Raw genomic sequence first — 24,029 nt, 5'->3', positions numbered from 1 at the left:
GAGTGACCAATAGTCAGGAGAACCTTGAGAGATGGTTTTTTCAACATATTTTAACCAAGAAAACAAAAATAGCACTAATGTGTTTACTGGGTTTGTCATTTACAATTCCAAATCAGCTTTAAATACAAGACAAACCCAGTATAGGATGAAAAATTAATTGAAGAGACGAAACTTACTGTGGGTCCGATAATGATCATGCAAACACTGGTCTCCTTCCGATGCCACTCTAGGAGAGGAAAAGAACGCATTAGTAACCCATGTCTGCGTTAAGACCTCTACACACTCATAGTCAATGAGCTACACAAATGTAGAGCCACAAAAAGAAGTCCAATACATTGTAACTGGCTTTAACCACTCAAATAAACAAGAACTCCATAAAACGGCCTTGATTTTTCTATGTATATCCTTTATTCCATATCAAGCACGATTTTCAGGTCATCCGAAACAGGCAGTCGACACGTGTTTCGTCCGAAAGGACTTACTCAAGGCTAAACACGATAGTGGACCATTATGTAATATAGAGTTCTTTGTCCATGTTAAAACGTGTACCACCTGCGTTGAAGGTGTGTCACCTGTAGCATAGAGAGTCGGAAGCATCCTCTCTAAGTACACTTCCGTACACAATCTGAGGTCTTGACAAACCTGCAAGAGTTAGCAGTCTCGTCGCGCGGAGTCCCGATGTTTACATGGTGGTACACGTTTTAACATGGACAAAGAACTCCATAATACTGGTCTACTATGTAAATGTAAATGTAAATGTAGATGTAAATGTAGAGGTACTTGTATAGCGCACGACTACCCGGAGGCCTCTCGGCGCTTCTACGAATACCGCTGAGGAACCCTTCCTGGCCTTTCCCTGTGAGGCGTCCACTCCTGGGCACCCCCAAGGTGGAGGCCAGGCATCCTTAGCGTTGTGGGGGCCGTTGTGGAGATTAAGCAAGCTATTGCCCAGAGTTGCAGAGTGGGACTCCATGATTGGAATAGGCACCGAGGCGAGAATTATCAGGTCCGTGGAATTTTGAGCCCAAGACCCGCCGAGGCGGGAATTGAACCCTGGTCCCAGTCTAGACCTCTGCATCAGGGTCTGCCGCTCTAACCATTGAGCCACACTTCTCCACTATCGTGTTTAGCCTTGAGAAAGATGCCCACAACACCAGCACAACATCCGGGCTACGCACCTGAGAAGGCGTCCACCAAGAACAGGGGGTCCTTGACGCGCCGGAGGCCGCACACCAGCACGAAGAGGCGCACGGCATCGAGGCGCTGTGGGATCTCTGCAACACAAGAGGGTGGAGGCGTTTATATGAGTCCTAGAGAAGAAGACGTCATTAGTGCAGACCAGACCCCACCAGTCAGGGGCACGAGTCTCAGATACCCTGCTGCCATTTACCAATGCTTAGTTTAAAACAACGGAAAACAAGGAATTGATCACAGCGGATCCACCATGAAATGCACAGCAAAATATCAAACCGGAGTTTCCAAAATACCCCCTCAGCCCCTGAATGGAAAACAGCTCAACATTCTACTGAAAGCACAAAACTTCAAAACAGTGGAAAACAAGGCTTGTAAAATGGCGTGAAAAGTGAAGACAAAAACAGGTCACTGCGCTCTGGGGGACACATGAAAAAGAAATAAAACAAATTCACTAAAAAATCTTTTATGGCCACCTCATGTTCCTGTAGGATTCTTAGAAACGCCGACATCTTTACCCTGTAAGAAGACCGACTGGAGGGAACGCAGACTCCTGAGCCTCAGGGTGTCAGGGCCACAGGAAGTGCTTCCCTCTGTGCCAGGGTGGGAGGGGGCACTTATAAGATACGGCATGGAAGACGTGCGGACGGACCTACTCAGAGAGGTGTCACACTCTGGACTCAGAAACCGGCAATGCTCCCTGGGGTCAGCGGTTCTCAGCCTCCATCCTCCTGTGCTGGCAGAAACACCCACAAGACAACAACACCCTACCGCCTTATACAGGATACAAGGATCCAAAGCAACACAATGTTAAAAACTTGCCTTTCCCCAGCCCCCCCCCCCCCCCCCTCTCGCATGTCTAAAAAATCTTATTCGATTATATTCTTTTGTGATTTTGGAAGAACAGACATCAGCGCCGAGACGCCTTAGGGCATTCGTGGCGCTTTACACATTCAAATCACATCAAAATGTGTTGCACTGACACAGGGGCTGCACCTGCATCTAGCATCTAGATCTATTTTAAGCTGAGACCAACCCTATTAGGGCCTCACTTACACACTCAGACCTCTCACCAGCCTTTTACTTTAACAAAACACACCTCAGGTAATAATTCCCCATGGTAGAGACCCTCACATTCACTTAGGGTGAGGGATTGCTTAGTGGACCATGAGACAGGGGGTAACCATGCTAGTGCAGGTACTTCCTTATATGGCCACTTAGTCAATAAAGGCTCACCTAGACAAGGTTAGCCTCATCTCCTTTCGTGTGGGGGTTGTGTACGAAGGTGAAATCTTACTGCATGGTTGCCTCAATTTTTTCCTTCCGTTTTGATGGTTTTTTACTTAGTTTGGCTGGGACCCCTGCTAACCAGGACACCAGCCTAGCTGTTTCCTCTCTAAACTGATTACATGTACATTAGGTACACTTCAGATTGTTTACTGGGTTACCCTTGTGAGTCTCTGGTATATGGTACCTTAGGTACTAAGGGCATAGGTACCTCAGATGCCTAACAGGGGCTGAAAATATTTACAACAAGGGGTGGTGAGGGACAGAGTCTCTGAATTAAGCAGAAAGCTCTCACCCAGTCAAGAGATCAGGGCTAGATCCAACACCGTTTTTTAGCTCACTGCACCATCCCAGTTTCAGAACCTGGCTGTATGCAAATTAGTCTGTTCCTGTCCCAGTGCATGATGGGAACAGGGCAAACCAAACTACAAAAGCCAATTCTTACACTGGGAAGGAAACAAGCTCCCGGGGACCGGTTTCTGGCATTACAGCCGTCTTCGGCCCGGTTTGCTTGAATCCTGATGGTGCAATGAGCAAGGGTCTCACATCTGAGAATACCCTTCCATGCTTAGGGTGGACAAAAATATTTACAACAAGGGGTGGTGAGGGACAGAGTCTCTGAATTAAGCAGAAAGCTCTCACCCAGTCAAGAGATCAGGGCTAGATCCAACACCGTTTTTTAGCTCACTGCACCATCCCAGTTTCAGAACCTGGCTGTATGCAAATTAGTCTGTTCCTGTCCCAGTGCATGATGGGAACAGGGCAAACCAAACTACAAAAGCCAATTCTTACACTGGGAAGGAAACAAGCTCCCGGGGACCGGTTTCTGGCATTACAGCCGTCTTCGGCCCGGTTTGCTTGAATCCTGATGGTGCAATGAGCAAGGGTCTCACATCTGAGAATACCCTTCCACGCTTAGGGTGGACAAAAATATTTACAACAAGGGGTGGTGAGGGACAGAGTCTCTGAATTAAGCAGAAAGCTCTCACCCAGTCAAGAGATCAGGGCTAGATCGAACACCGTTTTTTAGCTCACTGCACCATCCCAGTTTCAGAACCTGGCTGTATGCAAATTAGTCTGTTCCTGTCCCAGTGCATGATGGGAACAGGGCAAACCAAACTACAAAAGCCAATTCTTACACTGGGAAGGAAACAAGCTCCCGGGGACCGGTTTCTGGCATTACAGCCGTCTTCGGCCCGGTTTGCTTGAATCCTGATGGTGCAATGAGCAAGGGTCTCACATCTGAGAATACCCTTCCACGCTTAGGGTGGACAAAAATATTTACAACAAGGGGTGGTGAGGGACAGAGTCTCTGAATTAAGCAGAAAGCTCTCACCCAGTCAAGAGATCAGGGCTAGATCCAACACCGTTTTTTAGCTCACTGCACCATCCCAGTTTCAGAACCTGGCTGTATGCTAATTAGTCTGTTCCTGTTCCAGTGCATGATGGGAACAGGGCAAACCAAACTACAAAAGCCAATTCTTACACTGGGAAGGAAACAAGCTCCCGGGGACCGGTTTCTGGCATTACAGCCGTCTTCGGCCCGGTTTGCTTGAATCCTGATGGTGCAATGAGCAAGGGTCTCACATCTGAGAATACCCTTCCACGCTTAGGGTGGACAAAAATATTTACAACAAGGGGTGGTGAGGGACAGAGTCTCTGAATTAAGCAGAAAGCTCTCACCCAGTCAAGAGATCAGGGCTAGATCCAACACCGTTTTTTAGCTCACTGCACCATCCCAGTTTCAGAACCTGGCTGTATGCAAATTAGTCTGTTCCTGTCCCAGTGCATGATGGGAACAGGGCAAACCAAACTACAAAAATGCCAGAAACCGGTCCCCGGTAGCTTGTCTCCTTTCTGGTGAAGAATTGGCTTGGTAGTTTAGTCTGCCCTGTTCCCATGATGCACTGGGCCAGGGACAGACTGATTTGCATATAGCCAGGTTCTGAACTGGGATTGTGCAGTGAGATAAATAACGGTGATGGATCAAGCCCTGATCTTTGGACTGGGTAAGAGTGGTCTGCTTAATTCAGACACTCTGTTCATCACCACCCCCTTTTCTGAATTGTTTTTGGCCACTATAGGTGTGGCAGGGTATACTCAGACATGAGTCCCTTTCTCACTGCACCATCAGGATTTAAGCAAGCCGGGCCGACGACGGCTGAAATGCCAGAAACCGGTCCCCGGTAGCTTGTCTCCTTTCTGGTGAAGAATTGGCTTGGTAGTTTAGTCTGCCCTGTTCCCATGATGCACTGGGCCAGGGACAGACTGATTTGCATATAGCCAGGTTCTGAACTGGGATTGTGCAGTGAGATAAATAACGGTGATGGATCAAGCCCTGATCTTTGGACTGGGTAAGAGTGGTCTGCTTAATTCAGACACTCTGTTCATCACCACCCCCTTTTCTGAATTGTTTTTGGCCACTATAGGTGTGGCAGGGTATACTCAGACATGAGTCCCTTTCTCACTGCACCATCAGGATTCAAGCACGCCGGGCCGACGACGGCTGAAATGCCAGAAACCGGTCCCCGGTAGCTTGTCTCCTTTCTGGTGAAGAATTGGCTTGGTAGTTTAGTCTGCCCTGTTCCCATGATGCACTGGGCCAGGGACAGACTGATTTGCATATAGCCAGGTTCTGAACTGGGATTGTGCAGTGAGATAAATAACGGTGATGGATCAAGCCCTGATCTTTGGACTGGGTAAGAGTGGTCTGCTTAATTCAGACACTCTGTTCATCACCACCCCCTTTTCTGAATTGTTTTTGGCCACTATAGGTGTGGCAGGGTATACTCAGACATGAGTCCCTTTCTCACTGCACCATCAGGATTCAAGCAAGCCGGGCCGACGACGGCTGAAATGCCAGAAACCGGTCCCCGGTAGCTTGTCTCCTTTGTGGTGAAGAATTGGCTTGGTAGTTTAGTCTGCCCTGTTCCCATGATGCACTGGGCCAGGGACAGACTGATTTGCATATAGCCAGGTTCTGAACTGGGATTGTGCAGTGAGATAAATAACGGTGATGGATCAAGCCCTGATCTTTGGACTGGGTAAGAGTGGTCTGCTTAATTCAGACACTCTGTTCATCACCACCCCCTTTTCTGAATTGTTTTTGGCCACTATAGGTGTGGCAGGGTATACTCAGACATGAGTCCCTTTCTCACTGCACCATCAGGATTCAAGCAAGCCGGGCCGACGACGGCTGAAATGCCAGAAACCGGTCCCCGGTAGCTTGTCTCCTTTCTGGTGAAGAATTGGCTTGGTAGTTTAGTCTGCCCTGTTCCCATGATGCACTGGGCCAGGGACAGACTGATTTGCATATAGCCAGGTTCTGAACTGGGATTGTGCAGTGAGATAAATAACGGTGATGGAACAAGCCCTGATCTTTGGACTGGGTAAGAGTGGTCTGCTTAATTCAGACACTCTGTTCATCACCACCCCCTTTTCTGAATTGTTTTTGGCCACTATAGGTGTGGCAGGGTATACTCAGACATGAGTCCCTTTCTCACTGCACCATCAGGATTCAAGCAAGCCGGGCCGACGACGGCTGAAATGCCAGAAACCGGTCCCCGGTAGCTTGTCTCCTTTCTGGTGAAGAATTGGCTTGGTAGTTTAGTCTGCCCTGTTCCCATGATGCACTGGGCCAGGGACAGACTGATTTGCATATAGCCAGGTTCTGAACTGGGATTGTGCAGTGAGATAAATAACGGTGATGGATCAAGCCCTGATCTTTGGACTGGGTAAGAGTGGTCTGCTTAATTCAGACACTCTGTTCATCACCACCCCCTTTTCTGAATTGTTTTTGGCCACTATAGGTGTGGCAGGGTATACTCAGACATGAGTCCCTTTCTCACTGCACCATCAGGATTCAAGCAAGCCGGGCCGACGACGGCTGAAATGCCAGAAACCGGTCCCCGGTAGCTTGTCTCCTTTCTGGTGAAGAATTGGCTTGGTAGTTTAGTCTGCCCTGTTCCCATGATGCACTGGGCCAGGGACAGACTGATTTGCATATAGCCAGGTTCTGAACTGGGATTGTGCAGTGAGATAAATAACGGTGATGGATCAAGCCCTGATCTTTGGACTGGGTAAGAGTGGTCTGCTTAATTCAGACACTCTGTTCATCACCACCCCCTTTTCTAACAGGGGCTGAAGCATGTATTATGCCACCCCAGGGAAGCCTTCCAAAATGGCACAACAGGTCTGCTACTGCAGCCTGGGTAAGGTGGTGCATGCGCCCCTTACTCAGATATAGGTTACCTATATCTACCTTATATCATATAGACCTATAAGTCACCCCTGTGGCAGGCCTTATCAATCCTGAAGGCAGAGTGCTAGGTTTTGTATGAGAGGGTGCCCATGCATGAGCAGGACCCCTCTGCAGCTTTCGGAATCACTTCTCTGTAGCTGTTCTGTGATGCAGCCACACCATATACTCTTAAGTGCTTTATAACCTCGCGGTTAATGCTAACTTTGGAATGGCTGCATGGAAACATGTTGTGTTTGGTGTCAAACACTTCGGAATCCTACCCCCTGCCAGTTCTGGCGGCGGGGCTATAATTCCACCCTTCTAGAGGGAGAAGACATGTAAATACTTACTTAACCGGTAATAGTTTAAAAGAGCCCCAGCATCACAAAATGGATGCTGCAGCCACAGACACGAGTCTGACCTCCTGCTGCTAGACGAAACTCCGGCAGGGGAGGCCTGGACAATAGGTTTCCTGTCACAGGGAGGTGTAACCCCCTCCCAGACAGGCTTTAGTGTATTGGGGCTGGGTGGGTGTATTCATAGAATGCTTTTCAGACAGTGCTGGGGGAACACTTGGTGTCCCTGTGCATACCCTAGTTCAAACCGGCTGCAGTGGCACTCAGCCCCTGCTCAGGCACAAAACTGGACAAAGGGAAAGGGGTGTAACCACCCCCTCCCTGGGTCCACCCATAGGTGGGAGCCTAGAGTTAGTCCAACCCCTAAACTTAGTATAAGTATGGAAACTCAGTCCTTAGGACTTCAGATTACCCTGGACGAGACGCTGCAACATATATCCTCGACCTTTGACATTCTATTTCGACTAGAAGACGGAAGAATCTCCCTTGGGGTCAAGGAGTGACTCCCCTGTTCAAACAGGCACCAAAGAAGCATCTTGCGGGTCTGCATTTCCGAGGCTCTCGCCAGATTCTGGAGGTTTTGTGACACAGGACACAGACTTCCAGACATCTCTGAGGCAGACACGAGATCCCAGCAAAGCAGAGACCTGTAGCCAACACGAGAGACGTGGGACCAGAACTCCTGGACACGTGCACATTTGCAAGTGCATCGACTTCCCGAGCTTTCCCGAAGTTGTGCATTGGGCTACTTGTAGTCCAAGCCCCGAGCACCATCTGCACCGAAGATTGTAGGCCTACACTCCAAGAGTGTTCCGGGGGCACGCTTCTAGCATTTCCGCTCGAGGCTCCTTCGCGATCCCTGGTCCGTCGACTGGTGGGTCCCCAGGAAGTTAACTCTTTTGTTTCTTGGGCTTTCCTGGTTGATCCCGAAGTGCCCTGACTCCCCTCCAAAGGGTGAGTCCCTCAGACCTTGCTGGTCTGCACCAAAGCCAATCTTTGCTTTCTGTGTGGGTTGCTGTTGCCAAGGCTTGTTGGGTCCAATCCGGAAACCAACACCGCAGCACTCAACATCCTTTGTGGGACAGCTCTAATCCAGCTCCTGGTCATCGTCGACGCCTCCTGCTCCTCGTGGCTGAAGAATCAAGCTTCACCTTCTTCACCTGAAATCCCCCAACACTGGTTGGCACCTTCTCTTCGCCTTCCTGGTCACTGGCTAGTGACCCAGACTCTTTTCCCTCTGCTTTCAGATTCTTCAGATCTCCGATCTACCCTTGGATCCATCCGGACAGTTTCCACTTGGTCGCCTGCAGCACTTCTTCGCAGCTCCTCATAGGAAACGGCGACAAAGCCCAACACGAAAAGACACCTATGCACCCGGCTTCCCTGTGCGGGGAATGAGATTTTGATACCTTTTCTGATTACTTAGATACCTATCTCATTCATCCAATTTTGGATCGATTATTGACTGTCATTGAGTAAAAGGCAAACCCACATAAGTTAGATCAACCCCATAAACTGACGCAACTCTGAAGAACCACTTACGACTGATAAAGTTTAAAAGTTTAATATAAAATTAATGTCAATTGCATATACAATCCTCTCAGGATAAGATTCAACAAGTATACAGGAACTAAAAGGAACATAAATTCCCTAAAGAATCTCAGTCTACAAAAGAAAACGATTAAAACCAATTCCAGAATCAACAAATTGAATAGCATAGACACAAAGTGGATCTTGTTGCGTCATCTAAAAGAAGATAAAAACCAGTTAAATCTGCCCCTACTCTGTACTAAGTGACATCCCTACTTCGCAAGTTCTTTACCTAAAAAGGTGTCAGCAGTTTGACTTTCAAAGAAGTTCAAACTTTCTTAGTTTCTGATGGAATTCTATTTCGAGAAGCAGTACCCTTTCTGCCTACCCATCCGCTCTCTAAGGGTCCTCGGCCTACTGCTCTCTTGCGCTCTGCTCTCTCTCTGACTCCTCAGGCCATCTGCGCTCTCTCTGCTCTTCTTTCTCCCCCGGGGTGCTGTCCCTAAATACAAAATCACAGTATGGGTGGAACGCCCACTTGACGCCCACCACGTACACATTTCACGTGATCTCATTCTGGGTTTTTCCATAGCTTCATCTCTTCGCGTCGTCTGTTAAGTTGACCTTGCTTCTTAGGCGCCATCTTCGTCATCGTGCTGGTAACCTCATGACATTCCAGTTGACACTTTCAGAGCAAAATCTATCACCTCAACAGAACTCTATTCATTCGTGTTGTGATTGTAACCTCGTTTGGTCCTGTGAACAGTCACTTCTAAACAAGACCCCAAATTCCAAGCGTCCCTTATCTCACTTAAGCCATAAACTTCGTCCAGCATTGTCACTTTAAATTTAACAAGACCTTTGACTCTTGTCTCGCACGTACAGATCAAAGCTATCCCTCTCTTCCTGAGAGACCACTAAATTACATGTAGTGGACTACACTCTTGCGAACGCTTGGTCCGTTAGGTTAAAATCACATATGACCACACTATTCTAAAATTCCTACAAACTCTTTTACACAGTATGACTTTTAACACACGTATATATACAATCGAATTAGCAAACTATTGATTATACTTGAATTCATGTTACATAAAATACAACGTTATACTCTCGTTTCTTATACAGTGCTATATAGTCTGCACATTTCTTCACTTTACATTGTACCGCTTTCTCCGTCTAATGATTACATACATATATGAATTCTGTTTAGCACGTTCTACTGTTCTTAAGCATTTTCACATTTCTATATTAGACCACTTTATATACGGTCTTTCTAATGCATATTCTAAAATACATACGAATACATTTCCTATTACTTAAGTTACATCGGCTAACTTTACGCTACTAGTGCTACTTCACGTTACAACTTCTAACTTTATGCGATATGCTTGTAAATATGGTACGGACATGTGTTTCATTCAAATTGCGCTCTCTCAGTTCCCCCCTTTGATGACCTCTAGGGGTCATCACTAATTTCAATTTGAATGACACTTTACACAGAACTAGTTACAAGGTTCCCTCTTTTTATCGTTTCGAGAGCTCTTAGACTTTTATACTGTTGATCTTGCAAAGCAGCTAATCTCCTTTCTTGCTCTCTCATGGACCTTTGTAATCGGTTTGACCTATACCATTTGTACAGTCTCACTAAACCCAACAATGTGATTATGCAAATTAATATTATTAAGACAGGTTTCAATATGTACCAAATAACGCTTTTACCAAGATTGGCAAACCAATTTCCAACCTTTCCCATTCCATGACCTACTTTCTCCCAAACATTTACTTTTGTTAAATCTTCGATTTCTTGATGTATCTCTGTAATGTTCTGTATGACTTTCTCAAGTGGTTTTGAATTGTCTGGAATATAAGTACAACATTCCTGGACCTTCAAAGCCTTGCAGACTCCGCCCTCTTTTGCTAGCAGAACATCTAAAGCAAGACGGTTCTGAAGAACCATTGCCCTAATCGACTGCATCTCTCCTTCTACTAGCATCAATGACCTTGCAGTACTTGCAGACAATCTATCCACAACTGTAGCTAGTCTCCTGATCTTAACATCATTAAGTATTAAACCTAAAAGAGGAAACATTGCTCCAAATATGTCTCCAACTACTTCAGCATCTCCTACTTCCCTTTTCGCTATTTTCAAAGCCTTTCCTTCTATGATCTCTAAATCCTTTGCATGATATATTTTGGGGAAGACAATTGCCAAATAACACGAACCATACCAATTGTCAGGCAGTTTTACATAGGCATTTCTTCCACATACAAAATATACATTAGGAATCGCTTGCATCCCTTTCATTAAATCTTTCGTATAGTATTCCAACCGAAAAGCATGTTCGCAATTAACTTCACCTACAAATACACTCTCATAATATGTCTTGCTTCGAGTTAAACATAACTTTCCTTTCTGCGTTTTATCCAAAGCTATTGGACCATTGCTACCCTTCTTCTTGTGTGCTTTTTCTTCTTCGGTCCAATCAGTTTTCCACTGTCCTGACATTTTTAGAATCTTCTGCCTCCTGTACCGGTCATCTACTTGTCCAATAAATTTCTTCTCCACCTCTGACACTTTGCAAGTCAGATTGTTTCTGCGTGCGTATGAAGTATCTAGTGTATCCCAAGGAAGAAAGAATTTTGCTAATCTATCTTTCTTTTTATGATAGTCCCACTTATTCATTTGTTTATAATTCGGGACTTCAGGCAGTACCGAATCATAATTTGAAAAGTAGTACTCGAACCCTTCTCTACCATAAAATATACTAAGCAATAAACTACATGTTATCCCATATGTCAGTGGGAGATGATGATATCTGATGCCTTCATCTACGGAAGCCGGCAATTGCATGCAAACATAACATTCTTTGGCCTCCATGGCATCGATATACTCATACAATAGTTTGGCATATGCATTTGATCTAAAATTTCCCTGCGACTCGTCTACGTGTAACCTACGAGCCTCATCTGCCAGTAACGTCTTTTCACGAATTACCTTGCTCTCCTCCTTCTTCCCAACAAGAGCAGGTTTCAAAGTCGTTACAGGCTTTACATCTGTTGTCTCCTTTACGCTTGTATGTCCTACTATGTATGATGTGGTAACTACTGTAATAATAAGAAAAATTACTACTGCTATTAGTGTACCTATTATGCATTTGGCTTTTCGGTTTGGGTTGCCATTCTCCATGTTATCAAACAATGTAACTCTTTCTTTTTCGAGGAAAAGTTTTCTTTTTCAGATCCTTGTTGGCTTTATTTGCTTTCTCAGTCTGTGAAGCGCTCTTAACCAACAAAAGTCTCTTTTTCACAACAATGTCCTTTATCTTTAGCAACAGACAACCCTAACCCTTCTCCGTCCTCTAAATGTAATCCCTAATTTTATTCTTCTTTCCACTCGGCGCTAGGTTATCTTCTTCTTTATAGCTTAAAAAGTCTTTATGCATCTACAACAATTCTCGTAAAGATCAGTAACTCCTCAGACTCGATTCCAGGAGTCAACATCCATATCTCCACTGCCACAATTGGATCGAGATTGATCACTTGCACCTCTCTCACTCTCCCAGATCTCTGTCTCCAGGACATCTGCTAGATAAGTCCATTCTGGGGTGGCGTATCTCCTGCAGGGCACACGTACCCTTCTTGATCTTCTCGGACTCTCAGAGCCTGAATCCGTAGCTTCTTCGTCTAGTTCCGAATCTTCAGAAATCGGGACAAGGGTTCTCTCTGAATTTGCTCTCAAGGTTGACCTTCTCCTTCTTTCCGGCCAACTAGCTTCTCCATTCCTTGTCCTCCTGCTCCTTGTTCTTGGACTCGTCTCTTGATCACTTACAGCTTGTTCGGTATCTGACTCGAACTCCCAGCTGTTTTCTTCTTCTGAGGCAACTTCGGTCTCACTGGTGTCCTGACCGTCGTCAGCCTGTTCCGACACAGGCTCAGCCTCTTCGATCACCTCTACAGCTTGACTTTCCCTCTCTGTGGCTTCTCCGCTTTCCGCTGGATTTTCATCCGAGAGAGGAGCTGTTTCTTCCAGAGGTGCTGGAACTCTTCGGGTGTGTGAGGCGTGTATCCAGTTGGGCAAGCCTCCACACTTTACTGCAGTGTTCGTAACTAGTATGACTTGGAATGGTCCACGCCAGCGCACGTCTAGACAGTTTTTCCTGACATGTTTCTTCACCAGGACCCAGTCTCCCGGACACAGGTCATGGCACAGGTCTTGTGCTGATGGAACCTCTGCAGCCTGGACCTGGAGGGACACAGAATGAATGGCATCAGATAGTCCCTTGCAGTAGTCCAAGATCAAATCGTCTGTGATGTTCAACAATGCTGCAGTCGGAACCGATGGCAGTCTCATAGCTCTCCCCCTTAGCACCTCGTGTGGAGAGAGACCTGTCCTCCTATCGGGTGTGCTACGTATGCTCATAAGGACCAATGGAAGTGCATCAGGCCAACTCAGGGATGTCGATGAACAAACTTTGGAGAGTCTGGATTTTATTGTGCTGTTGATTTGTTCTACAATCCCCGAAGCTTCTGGTCGATAACTACAGTGGAGCTTCTGGTCGATACTTAAGGCTGAACATAGCATCTTCACTATTTCGCTTTTGAAATGAGTTTCTCTGTCCGATTCCAAAGAAGCTGGCACCCCAAACCTCGGTATCAACTCTCTAAGCAACAATTTTGCTACTGTAAGTGTATCGCACCTACGTGTAGGGTAAGCTTCAACCCATCTGGAAAATATACAGACAATCACTAAGACGTATCTGAGTCGATTGCACTTGGGCATTTCAATAAAATCCAGCTGCATTCTATTGAAAGGCCCCCCAGACCTCCCTATGTGACTCAATGTGACTGGTGTTCTTTTCCCTACGTTTAGTTGCTGACAGATTGCACAACGCTGACATACTGCTTCTGCCGCTACTCTAAACTTCGGATTGTACCACGTTTGTCTGAATACTCTCACCATAGCATCTCTACCTATGTGTGCTGGTCCATGCAATCTCCTTGCCATTGGACTAACAAGTTCGTTTGGTAAAACTGCTCTCCCATCTGCAGAAATCCAAAAATTCATCTCACTTTTGGTACAACCAGCTGTTTCCCAAGCCTTTTTCTCAAAATCTGGTGCATTTTCCTGGACACACTTCAATTCGTCCCACGTGTCTACAGTGTCTAACAACATAGTCAACTCAGTTCTTTCCTGTATTCCCCCCACTTCTACATTGGTGTGAGAATACCCCTGTTCCGCACAATAACGTGCAACTTCGTCTGCGTATCGATTCCCTTGCGACACAAAATCTGTATTCTTTGTGTGCGCGGCACATTTGACAACCGCTATAGCTTCTGGACCTTGTAATGCTTCTAACAATAATCTCACGAATTCTCCATTCCTAATAGGAGAACCCGAGGAGGTCATGTAACCTCTTTGAGACCACAACTGCCCGTAGTCGTGAACTACCCCGAAACCATACTGGCTATCGGTGTATATGGTGACTCGAATTTTGTTGCCTGCCAAACAGGCACGGGTCAAAGCAATGATTTCAGCTACCTGAGCGGAATGTACTCCTTCCAGGCAGGCGGCTTCCACCACTCCGGTGATAGTACAAACTGCATATGCTGCTCTCAGCTGACCGATATCGTCTCTTACGCATGAACCATCAACAAAGAATATTTCATCGGGGTCAGTCAATGGCTCATCTACGATATCTGGTCTTGGTTTGGTGCATAGTTCAGTCACATCAAGGCAGTCATGATCTGTACAGATTTCATCATCTATATCATTTGGAAGTGGCATCAAAGTAGCAGGATTCAAGACAGAGCATCTCTTTAGGGTCACATTCTCAGCAGCCAATATGACTTGCTCATAGCGTGTGAGCCTGCTATTCGTCAGATGCTGAGTCTTGGTCCTAGTCATTAACAATTCCACAGAATGCGGTACGTACACCACTAACTGATGTCCCATCACCACATTTTCACATCTTTCAATGCTGACACCCGTTGCAGCAACGGATTTGAGACATCCGGGCAACGCTGCGGCTACTGTAGCCGAAAAATACGCAACTGGTCTACGCGCATTCCTGTGTATCTGGGCCAAAACTGCTAAAGCACAACCTTCCCTTTCGCAGCAGTAAAGCAAGAATGGTTTTTCGTAATCAGGCATTCCCAAAGCCGGGGCACGACACAAGTCCTCCCTCAGCTGCAAAAATGCCATCAAACAATCTTTGTCCCATGGTACCGGATCACTCACCCCCTTGTGCGTCAGTTTTTGCAAAGGTTTTGCCTTCAGTAAAAAGTTTGCTATCCACTGCCGACAATAACCAACCATGCCTAGAAACATCCTGGCTTCTCTTTGAGTTTTAGGCGCGTTCATTTTCATGATCGCCTCTATTCTGTCTGGAGACACCTTCCGTTTTCCCTTTTCAATCCTGTGGCCCAAGTATTGCACTTCGGTCAGACAATACTGCAATTTACTTGGAGACACCTTGTGTCCGTTCTCGGCCAAGTGATTTAGTAAGGTGATGGTGTCTACTTTGCAAGCTTCCTCAGTTTCTGACGCCACTAGAAGGTCGTCTATGTACTGGACCAGAACCGAATTCATGGGCAGTACTAGACTTTCAAGATTTTTCTTCAGCAGCTGGTTAAAAATCGATGGGCTTTCTGTATACCCCTGGGGAATACGACACCATGTTAAAACGCGATTTTCCAGCTTAAAAGAAAACAGATACTGGCTTTCCTCATCTAAAGGGATCGAAAAGAAAGCCTGGCACAAGTCTATCACTGTGAACCATTCAGCTTGGAACGGTATCTGAAACAATATCACTGATGGATTCGGTACCACTGGACAACATGAAACAACAATATTATTAATCTTTCGAAGATCCTGCACTATTTTGTATTTCCCACTAGGCTTCTGCAAACCCATAATCGGGGAGTTACATGGACTTCCCACGATCTCCTTCAGTATTCCCTGTTTAATCATGAATTCGATCACAGGCTTTATTCCTGCAATTGTCTCCGGTGTCAACTTATATTGTGGTGTCCTTGGATACTCGGCATTGGGTTTTACCATGATCTTTACCGGTTCTACCCCTTTGATCAGTCCTATTTCCTCTCCAGTAAAATCCCACACCTCAGCTGACACTGTCTCCTTCAAGTCCTGTGGAAGCTCCTCCACCGTTAGGGTAGGATATAGTTCCACGCATTCCTGCGAGTTTACAACCTTAAAATCAGCATCATCATCGTTAGTCTGCACTTCCACTCCTTCAGGTGTGCAATATATTGTGCAATTTAGTTTACACAACAGATCTCTTCCTAGCAGACACACAGGGCTAGAATCACAAATCACAAACTGATGTTCATCACTGTAATTTCCTATATTCACTGACACTGGTTCTGTCAAAGGATTCGTCATTCTCCTATTTGCGACTCCTACCACCTGAATCGTCTCTCCCGACATTGGCAGACCTGGGACTACCGCCGATCTCAAAGTGGATCGAGTGGCCCCCGTATCCACCAAAAAGGTCGTAGGACATCCAGCCAACTCAGCTTCTACGTATGGTCCTCTCTGGTCTACCTCTAGGGCTGCTCCTAGGGTACAGTCTTCTTCCCTATTCACTCGTTGTCCCGTAAGGGGATCAACGTAGTAGCATTCTTCTCTTCCTACGAACAGTGGCAGCTGTCTATAGGTTTTTCCTCCATTTGCAATACGAGGCGGTTGAGGGAACTGAGCTCGAGGAGTCTGAGTCCCCCCTTTGATAAACTTTCCCTTCGGAACCACGGTTCCCTTCACCAGGCTGTTCTGAACCTCATCCTCCTCCTGTTCTATTTCCCCCGTCTCGACATTATAGGGACACTCGCGTCTCCAATGTCCCACCTCGTTACACTGGTGGCACCTCGTTGTCTTTTTCAGCGTTGCGATATCTACCCTAGGTCTCGGTTTTTCCTCCTCATCTCTGCTTTGATTATTCTGTTTCTTCCCTAGGGTTCCTGTTCCCTGTTGCCGCTGTCCACCCTTTCCAGCTGACTGCATCTGCACCAACATCAGCTTCTTCTTAAGTTTCTTTGCTTTCGAATCTATTTCGTCGCTACAGTACCTCGCATACCTCAGAATCTCATCTAAAGGTTTGTTTTGCCAACAGATCAAATGCTGTTGAATCATTAAGCTTATGTCTGATCTTAATCCCAGGACAAACTTCGACACAAACTGTCCTATGTCTTTAGGATCCATCACGTCCAATCCACTGTACTGTTTGAATGCTTTCAGCAATCTCTCATAGAACTCGTGAACGGTCTCTTTAGGTTCCTGAGTTGTTCGATCTATCTTAACCCAGTCTATGTCCTGCAACGGCACCTTCTCTTTTAACCACGCAATTACCCTCTCGTACTTTTCCATGACTCTCTCTGATGGACCATTCGTCCGGGCATCCCTCGTGGGTTCACAACTGGGCCATTCGACACTAAGTTTGCATGCCGTCCATAAATCTCCAGGTACTACGATATCAAACAGGGTGTTCAAGTCGACCCACAGCACCTTAGAGATCTTCACGAACCTCTCTACCTGTTTGTACCACTCGACGGGGTTCTCCCTTAACTTTGGGAAAGAATTGGTAAATGCCGCTAAATCCCCCCTACTCCAGGGCACATGCACGTAGCTTCCGTTCGCGATTTCTCGCAAAGGGAAAGCTTCCATTCGCATTAGCTCTCCATCCGGGGACCTCGTAAGTGTACTCCTTCTGACGGATCCCCTCTTGGACCATTTTTCCTCCCATTTATCCAAATTCCTCCACAATCTGATACTCGAGATCAGTTCCCTTATGTGTACTTTCAGCCCAATCGTCCTACGCTCATCTAGATCCTGATCCGTGCAGTTTAACCTATGGTTACCCTGTAAAGCTTTAGTTCGTGATAAGTCTATCATATACCTATCTGCCAACTCAGATAATTTTTCATGAACTGACCTCGCTTTCCGAGTAACGTCCTTAGATATAAACAGTATTTCATCCTGATCATACAGCTCTATCCTTTCCATTGGCAAGGTGCCGTCTATTATTTCATCCAAATCTGATTTTAAACTCATTACATCGAGCCGTTTTGCTTTTATCTCAGCTCTCAGTACCTCACTCCTAGGTGGTTCGTTTACATCCCTCTCATCCCCACTACGAGTCCTACGTCTGGGCACAGGTGAGTTATGAGGAGTCCTCCTTGCTTCTCTTTGTTCCCACCTCTCTAGGTCCCAAGCTTTTCCATCTTCCCTTGGGGTGTGGTGGAACAATGTTCTATTCCCCATCACTGTATTCTGTCTTTTTAGCTCGGCCTCTCTAGATGCGAGATAGGATCCTCCGTTCTGTTCTAACTCACTGCTATTCCCTTGCTGTCTGGTGTCACTCAATAAACGGAAAGGTCCTTCACGGTCCTCCATGTTCCCGCGATCCCGTCCGTGATCACTGGATGCATGGCGAGACCTTTCGCGACTCTCCGTACCCTCGTGACTCCAATGTCGCACATTCTCGTCCGGTGCATGGTGAGTGCACCTGAAACTATTTCGGTACTCCTGTGTTTTACGTTCTCCCTCACTAAGGATGGGGCGAGACACTCCCCCACATCCTGTACTCTTGTCTTCACACAATTGTCTATTGCCACCGATGGTATGGCAAGTATCTCCTTTGCTTCCTTGACTCCCTCCCTCCCACTCCGGGCTGCTTTCGCCAGCTCCGCAGTGAGAGAGGATCCTGTTATCTTGATCTCTCCATTCTGCTCCTGTTTCTATTCTTTTATTCTGAGTCTCTTCGGCAGCATCCCATTCTTTCAAATACTCCCTTAATTCCTTAAAGGTTTTTGGTTTCGGTCCCCTCAAATCCATCTGTCCTCTCTGACCCCCTTGTTCTATCCAGGGATCCGTTACTGGACCCAATGGGGTACTCCGATTCCTTGGTCCTAGCAACTGCCTTTGGGAATTGATCGTATTATTCCTACTTTCCATCTCTGCCCTTTCCCTGTCCCACCGTGCCTGTTCCTCCTGCTGGGCTCCCTCCGGGTTGTAGATTGACACTATAGGACCTATGGTAACAGGTACTTGTAGAGCATCTGGCAGTTGATACGACCTTGCGCACTGCGTTTCTGGCACCTTCTGGACCACGAATCTTCCTACTACTCTCTGTACGGGACTAGACTGAGGTACTTCCTCACCTTTCTTGGGATCCCACTCTGTTACCGGGAGCGGTTTATATTCCCCCCACCTAGCCCCGTCCCCTTGCTGTAGATCGGGACTTTCGGCTTCCCTGTTGTACGGAGGTGGTCTATCTAATAATAGCCTCTCTATCAGATCCTCATCCGGCTCGCAATCCTCATCTTCTTCTAGAGGTTTCTTTCCTCCCGTAGCCTCTAGCATCGTATACAGTTTGTCTGCTTCTATTTTTTGCACCCTCCACTTTTTAGCCTCATCATCCCATTTAGCATCCTGCACTGCTTTTACCGATCGTCTCACTCTTTCTTGGCGTCTATTCGAGCTCTTGTCATGTGCCGCCCTGAACCAAGCACTAAGGGCTTCGAACTGTGTTGGCCTCGGTAGAGGTCTCGTTGCTAGCATTACCGCTTTCAGTTGATTCAATACTTCTAACCTAAACGTCCCGTATCTCGGGAACGTCAGTTCCTCATTTCCTTCCGTTAGCTTACTCCACTCGGAGATCCATAGTATTGAGTGTAACCCTACATTCACAGCCATATAATAAGCTGGTGTGCCTTCTGGTGGGGCTTCTTCCCCTGCATACGAGCTTCCTCTATCTCTCTTAAAGATCGCCCTTAAACGCTTAAAACACTTCATTTTCAAAAATCTACGATTTTCCTTATTTCTCTTCCTTATTTACTTCCCGATGACAAACAACCAATCCCTGCGCGGCTCTCGCTGACCAGCCTATCCCAGCGCGACTCTACGCTGACCAGCCAATCCCAGCGCGGCTCTACGCTGACGTCACTCGTCCCCTCTGCAGCAGTTCCCCTCCTTTCTCAGCTCGTCTCACGGTCTTGCATGCGTTTTCATTCATACGCCGAAAAATGACTACTTCCGACCAAGCGATCACTTTTCTTGACTGTACGTCCACAGTCTAACTGTAATTGTCACCTCAACTGACGAGACGTCTTTCCTCTCACGTTCAGACGCTCGCCTTCTCTGATAGGTTACTTACACACAGTAAACGTCCGACCAGCGTCCGTTACTCATACACTCACTCAGACATTCCCCCTATCACGGTCCTGCGGGCGATCAATGGTACCTCATGACCCCCTTTACAATGGTAGACAATTACTCTGGGTGTTCGATACACCCGAACCACTTAAGCCCTTCTCTGGACTTAAGATTTTATCCGGTTGCGCGCGCTCACAACCTTCCCTCAATCACACTACAGGCATTCAACTCCGCTTGACATTAAGACACAGGTACAACACAAAACACCGCAATCTGGCAACGCATGACCCTTATACTCACTCTCGACCGACTCTGCTGCTTTTCTCTCTCGCACCGTCAGCACCTTCTTCGGCAGGGATTCTTCTTCTGGTCGCCGATGACTAGGGACCTTGGGGTAATCTAGACCTGACCTAGGTTGCCTTCCTCAAGAAGCCAACCATCTTTCTCTGCTACCAACTGCGGGGAATGAGATTTTGATACCTTTTCTGATTACTTAGATACCTATCTCATTCATCCAATTTTGGATCGATTATTGACTGTCATTGAGTAAAAGGCAAGCCCACATAAGTTAGATCAACCCCATAAACTGACGCAACTCTGAAGAACCACTTACGACTGATAAAGTTTAAAAGTTTAATATAAAATTAATGTCAATTGCATATACAATCCTCTCAGGATAAGATTCAACAAGTATACAGGAACTAAAAGGAACATAAATTCCCTAAAGAATCTCAGTCTACAAAAGAAAACGATTAAAACCAATTCCAGAATCAACAAATTGAATAGCATAGACACAAAGTGGATCTTGTTGCGTCATCTAAAAGAAGATAAAAACCAGTTAAATCTGCCCCTACTCTGTACTAAGTGACATCCCTACTTCGCAAGTTCTTTACCTAAAAAGGTGTCAGCAGTTTGACTTCCAAAGAAGTTCAAACTTTCTTAGTTTCTGATGGAATTCTATTTCGAGAAGCAGTACCCTTTCTGCCTACCCATCCGCTCTCTAAGGGTCCTCGGCCTACTGCTCTCTTGCGCTCTGCTCTCTCTCTGACTCCTCAGGCCATCTGCGCTCTCTCTGCTCTTCTTTCTCCCCCGGGGTGCTGTCCCTAAATACAAAATCACAGTATGGGTGGAACACCCACTTGACGCCCACCACGTACACATTTCACGTGATCTCATTCTGGGTTTTTCCATAGCTTCATCTCTTCGCGTCGTCTGTTAAGTTGACCTTGCTTCTTAGGCGCCATCTTGCTGGTAACCTCATGACATTCCAGTTGACACTTTCAGAGCAAAGTCTATCACCTCAACAGAACTCTATTCATTCGTGTTGTGATTGTAACCTCGTTTGGTCCAGTGAACAGTCACTTCTAAACAAGACCCCAAATTCCAAGCGTCCCTTATCTCACTTAAGCCATAAACTTCGTCCAGCATTGTCACTTTAAATTTAACAAGACCTTTGACTCTTGTCTCGCACGTACAGATCAAAGCTATCCCTCTCTTCCTGAGAGACCACTAAATTACATGTAGTGGACTACACTCTTGCGAACGCTTGGTCCGTTAGGTTAAAATCACACATGACCACACTATTCTAAAATTCCTACAAACTCTTTTACACAGTATGACTTTTAACACACTTATATATACAATCGAATTAGCAAACTATTGATTATACTTGAAGTCATGTTACATAAAATACGTTATACTCTCGTTTCTTATACAGTGCTATATAGTCTGCACATTTCTTCACTTTACATTGTACCGCTTTCTCCGTCTAATGATTACATACATATATGAATTCTGTTTAGCACGTTCTACTGTTCTTAAGCATTTTCACATTTCTATATTAGACCACTATATATACGGTCTTTCTAATGCATATTCTAAAATACATACGAATACATTTCCTATTACTTAAGTTACATCGGCTAACTTTACGCTACTAGTGCTACTTCACGTTACAACTTCTAACTTTATGCGATATGCTTGTAAATATGGTACGGACATGTGTTTCATTCAAATTGCGCTCTCTCACCTGCGTGAGGTAACACAAGTACTCCGGTGCTCCTGTGGGTCTTGACTCTCGAACTGTCTAGTTCTGAAGGGGTTTTTTCCTAGTCCACTCCTAAGTGTCCTTAATCTGTAATTTTCCAACTGCGACTTTCCCCATAGAAGTTGATGGTGATTCGCTGAGTTTAGACACTGCACGCGTCCCCCGCGGGTCACCTGTGTCACTACCTTGGGTGGTTCCTGGTAGCCCCAGCGGTTCTACAGGCTCTAAGCCTGATATCTATGTCAGTTGTGGTTCTTATACCACTTTCTTAGTACATGGTTTGTGAGGCTCCTAGGTCAAAACATATACTGTGCTAATTTACTGTGTGCTAAATAAGTTTAACTGTTGTACTTTTGCCTCTAGCCTCATAAAGAGACTGGAGGGATGTGTTTAGAATAAATACATATATTTTATATATATCCCGGGTGTGGTTCTCCTTTCATTTGGTCATTCACGAGATTATAGACTGGTAAAACAAGCTGCTTTACATTCCTTCAAGACTTAGCCTGAAGGCTGCTCTCCACAGCTACCACTAGGATAGCTTTCTATAAGGTTGTCTTTAACCTACCATTAATAAGGGTCGTTTGGACTGGTGCAAGGTGCCCACTAGAATAGTGGACAGCATATGCCAGGCCAACTTCTCACACTGGGCACACATGGTGCACTGTACTAGGGTCTGACAAGTAAATCAAATAGCCAATCATGGAGTCACTAATCCACTGCAACAATTTACAGTAGGGAGCACTTGCACTGTGGCACTGGACAGCAGCGGCACAGTGCCAAAGGCATTGAGACCAGCAAAAACACAGGAGGCAACAGAAAAAAATGCAGCTCAGGGGCTGGTATAGGTAAGGGATGGTTAGGGTTTTTTGGGGTTCAACGAAGCGTACCGTTAAGGGGTAGTACATTTAGGGTTCACGGATGGGAAGTGTTAAGGCCTAATAAGGGGATATTAGGAGAGAGTTGCATAAAGTAAATAATGCATGTAAAAGTAACAACTTTTAAAATGTAATATTTTTCAAATTGTCATAGGTTATAATGAAGGATACAACATTATTACCTTGATCATTTCACAAACAATATAAAACTCGACTTTATTACATACAACCCCGGCCGCAGCACTCTACAGGAGAGTTCAGACTCCAGGACTCATCAGGTCTACAGCGGATGAAGGTTATTGAGTCAAAGACACACCAGTGCGTCCAGAGTATGCATTGACCCTTCTGGCTGGACCCCCTGGCGAGATATCCATAGTAAGTCTATGACTGCAGAATCGAGACCAGCAGTCCCCAGAGTTCCCAACGCAACACACCAGAGACCAGAGCCACCAAGAGAAAAGGGATCACCTCTCCGATGCGCATACTTCAGGAGGATGGAGCGTTGTGTCAAAGACTGACGTGAAGTAATTGTTTGCTTAAGGTCCCACCCGAGCATGTGACGACGTACCGCCTTTTTTTAACCAGTCACAGGGTCTTCTTAGGGCGGCCTCATTCTACGGGCAGACCAGTGAGCCAACTGTGTATTTATGGAGGGATCTTTGAGGTCTATGGGAAGAGCCGCAAAAAGATTTATGATTAAAGAAGATTTTCAATTAAACAATGCATCACCAGAATTAACTACCACATTCAACACTTCAAGCGCTACTGATGCCCGCGGGGTCTCACCGCAGCAAGATCGATAGGGTCTGACAGACAGCCCAGTGAGAGCAGCGCTGCCATAAATTCTAGTTTCAAATACAAGTCGCTTGATTACTATCCATGTGCTTCATGACACTGACCAGCCACTACATTTTTAGGTTTAGCATTCGAGATCTCTTGTAAATACTTCAGTATATACCTATATGTATATGTACTTTGTGGGCTTTGGAGATCAACCCTAGGACTTGTCTTAGTCTGCTCCGCTGATGGACTTTTTTTTCTGTTCAACTGCCTCTATTTAACTGTGTTGATAGAGAACGACCAGTAGAGGTCAGTAAAATACCAGAATGGCTTTCTGCTTGTTCAACTGCCTCTATTTAACTGTGTTGATAGAAAACGACCAGTAGAGGTCAGTAAAATACCAGAATGGCTTTCTGCTTGTTCAACTGCCTCTATTTAACTGTCTTGATAGAAAACGACCAGAAGAGGTCAGTAAAATACCAGAATTGCTTTCTGCTTGTTCAACTGCCTCTATTTAACTGTCTTGATAGAAAACGACCAGTAGAGG

The 24,029-nt window shown here is 45.9% G+C and overlaps 1 protein-coding gene across 1 annotated transcript in view; it reads right to left on the bottom strand.

Annotated features, from left to right (window-relative positions):
* The window catches only part of LOC147663182 (glycosyltransferase 1 domain-containing protein 1-like), a gene marked incomplete at its 3' end in the record, with an annotated part of 305,663 nt that overhangs the window by 23,413 nt on the left and 258,221 nt on the right, over positions 1–24,029 (bottom strand). The window contains exons 7-8 of the mRNA XM_086950611.1: positions 1,179–1,274; positions 177–226 (exon numbers count right to left, since the gene is read on the bottom strand). Of these exons, the coding sequence (XP_086806737.1) occupies positions 177–226; positions 1,179–1,274 (146 nt within the window). The remainder of the gene's footprint in view (positions 1–176; positions 227–1,178; positions 1,275–24,029) is intronic.

The sequence above is a fragment of the Lissotriton vulgaris genome, unplaced genomic scaffold (genome assembly GCF_964263255.1).
Source record: "Lissotriton vulgaris unplaced genomic scaffold, aLisVul1.2 SCAFFOLD_976, whole genome shotgun sequence".
In the NCBI taxonomy this organism is placed as follows: domain Eukaryota; kingdom Metazoa; phylum Chordata; class Amphibia; order Caudata; family Salamandridae; genus Lissotriton; species Lissotriton vulgaris.
This window is presented reverse-complemented; position numbering and strand designations above follow the sequence as displayed.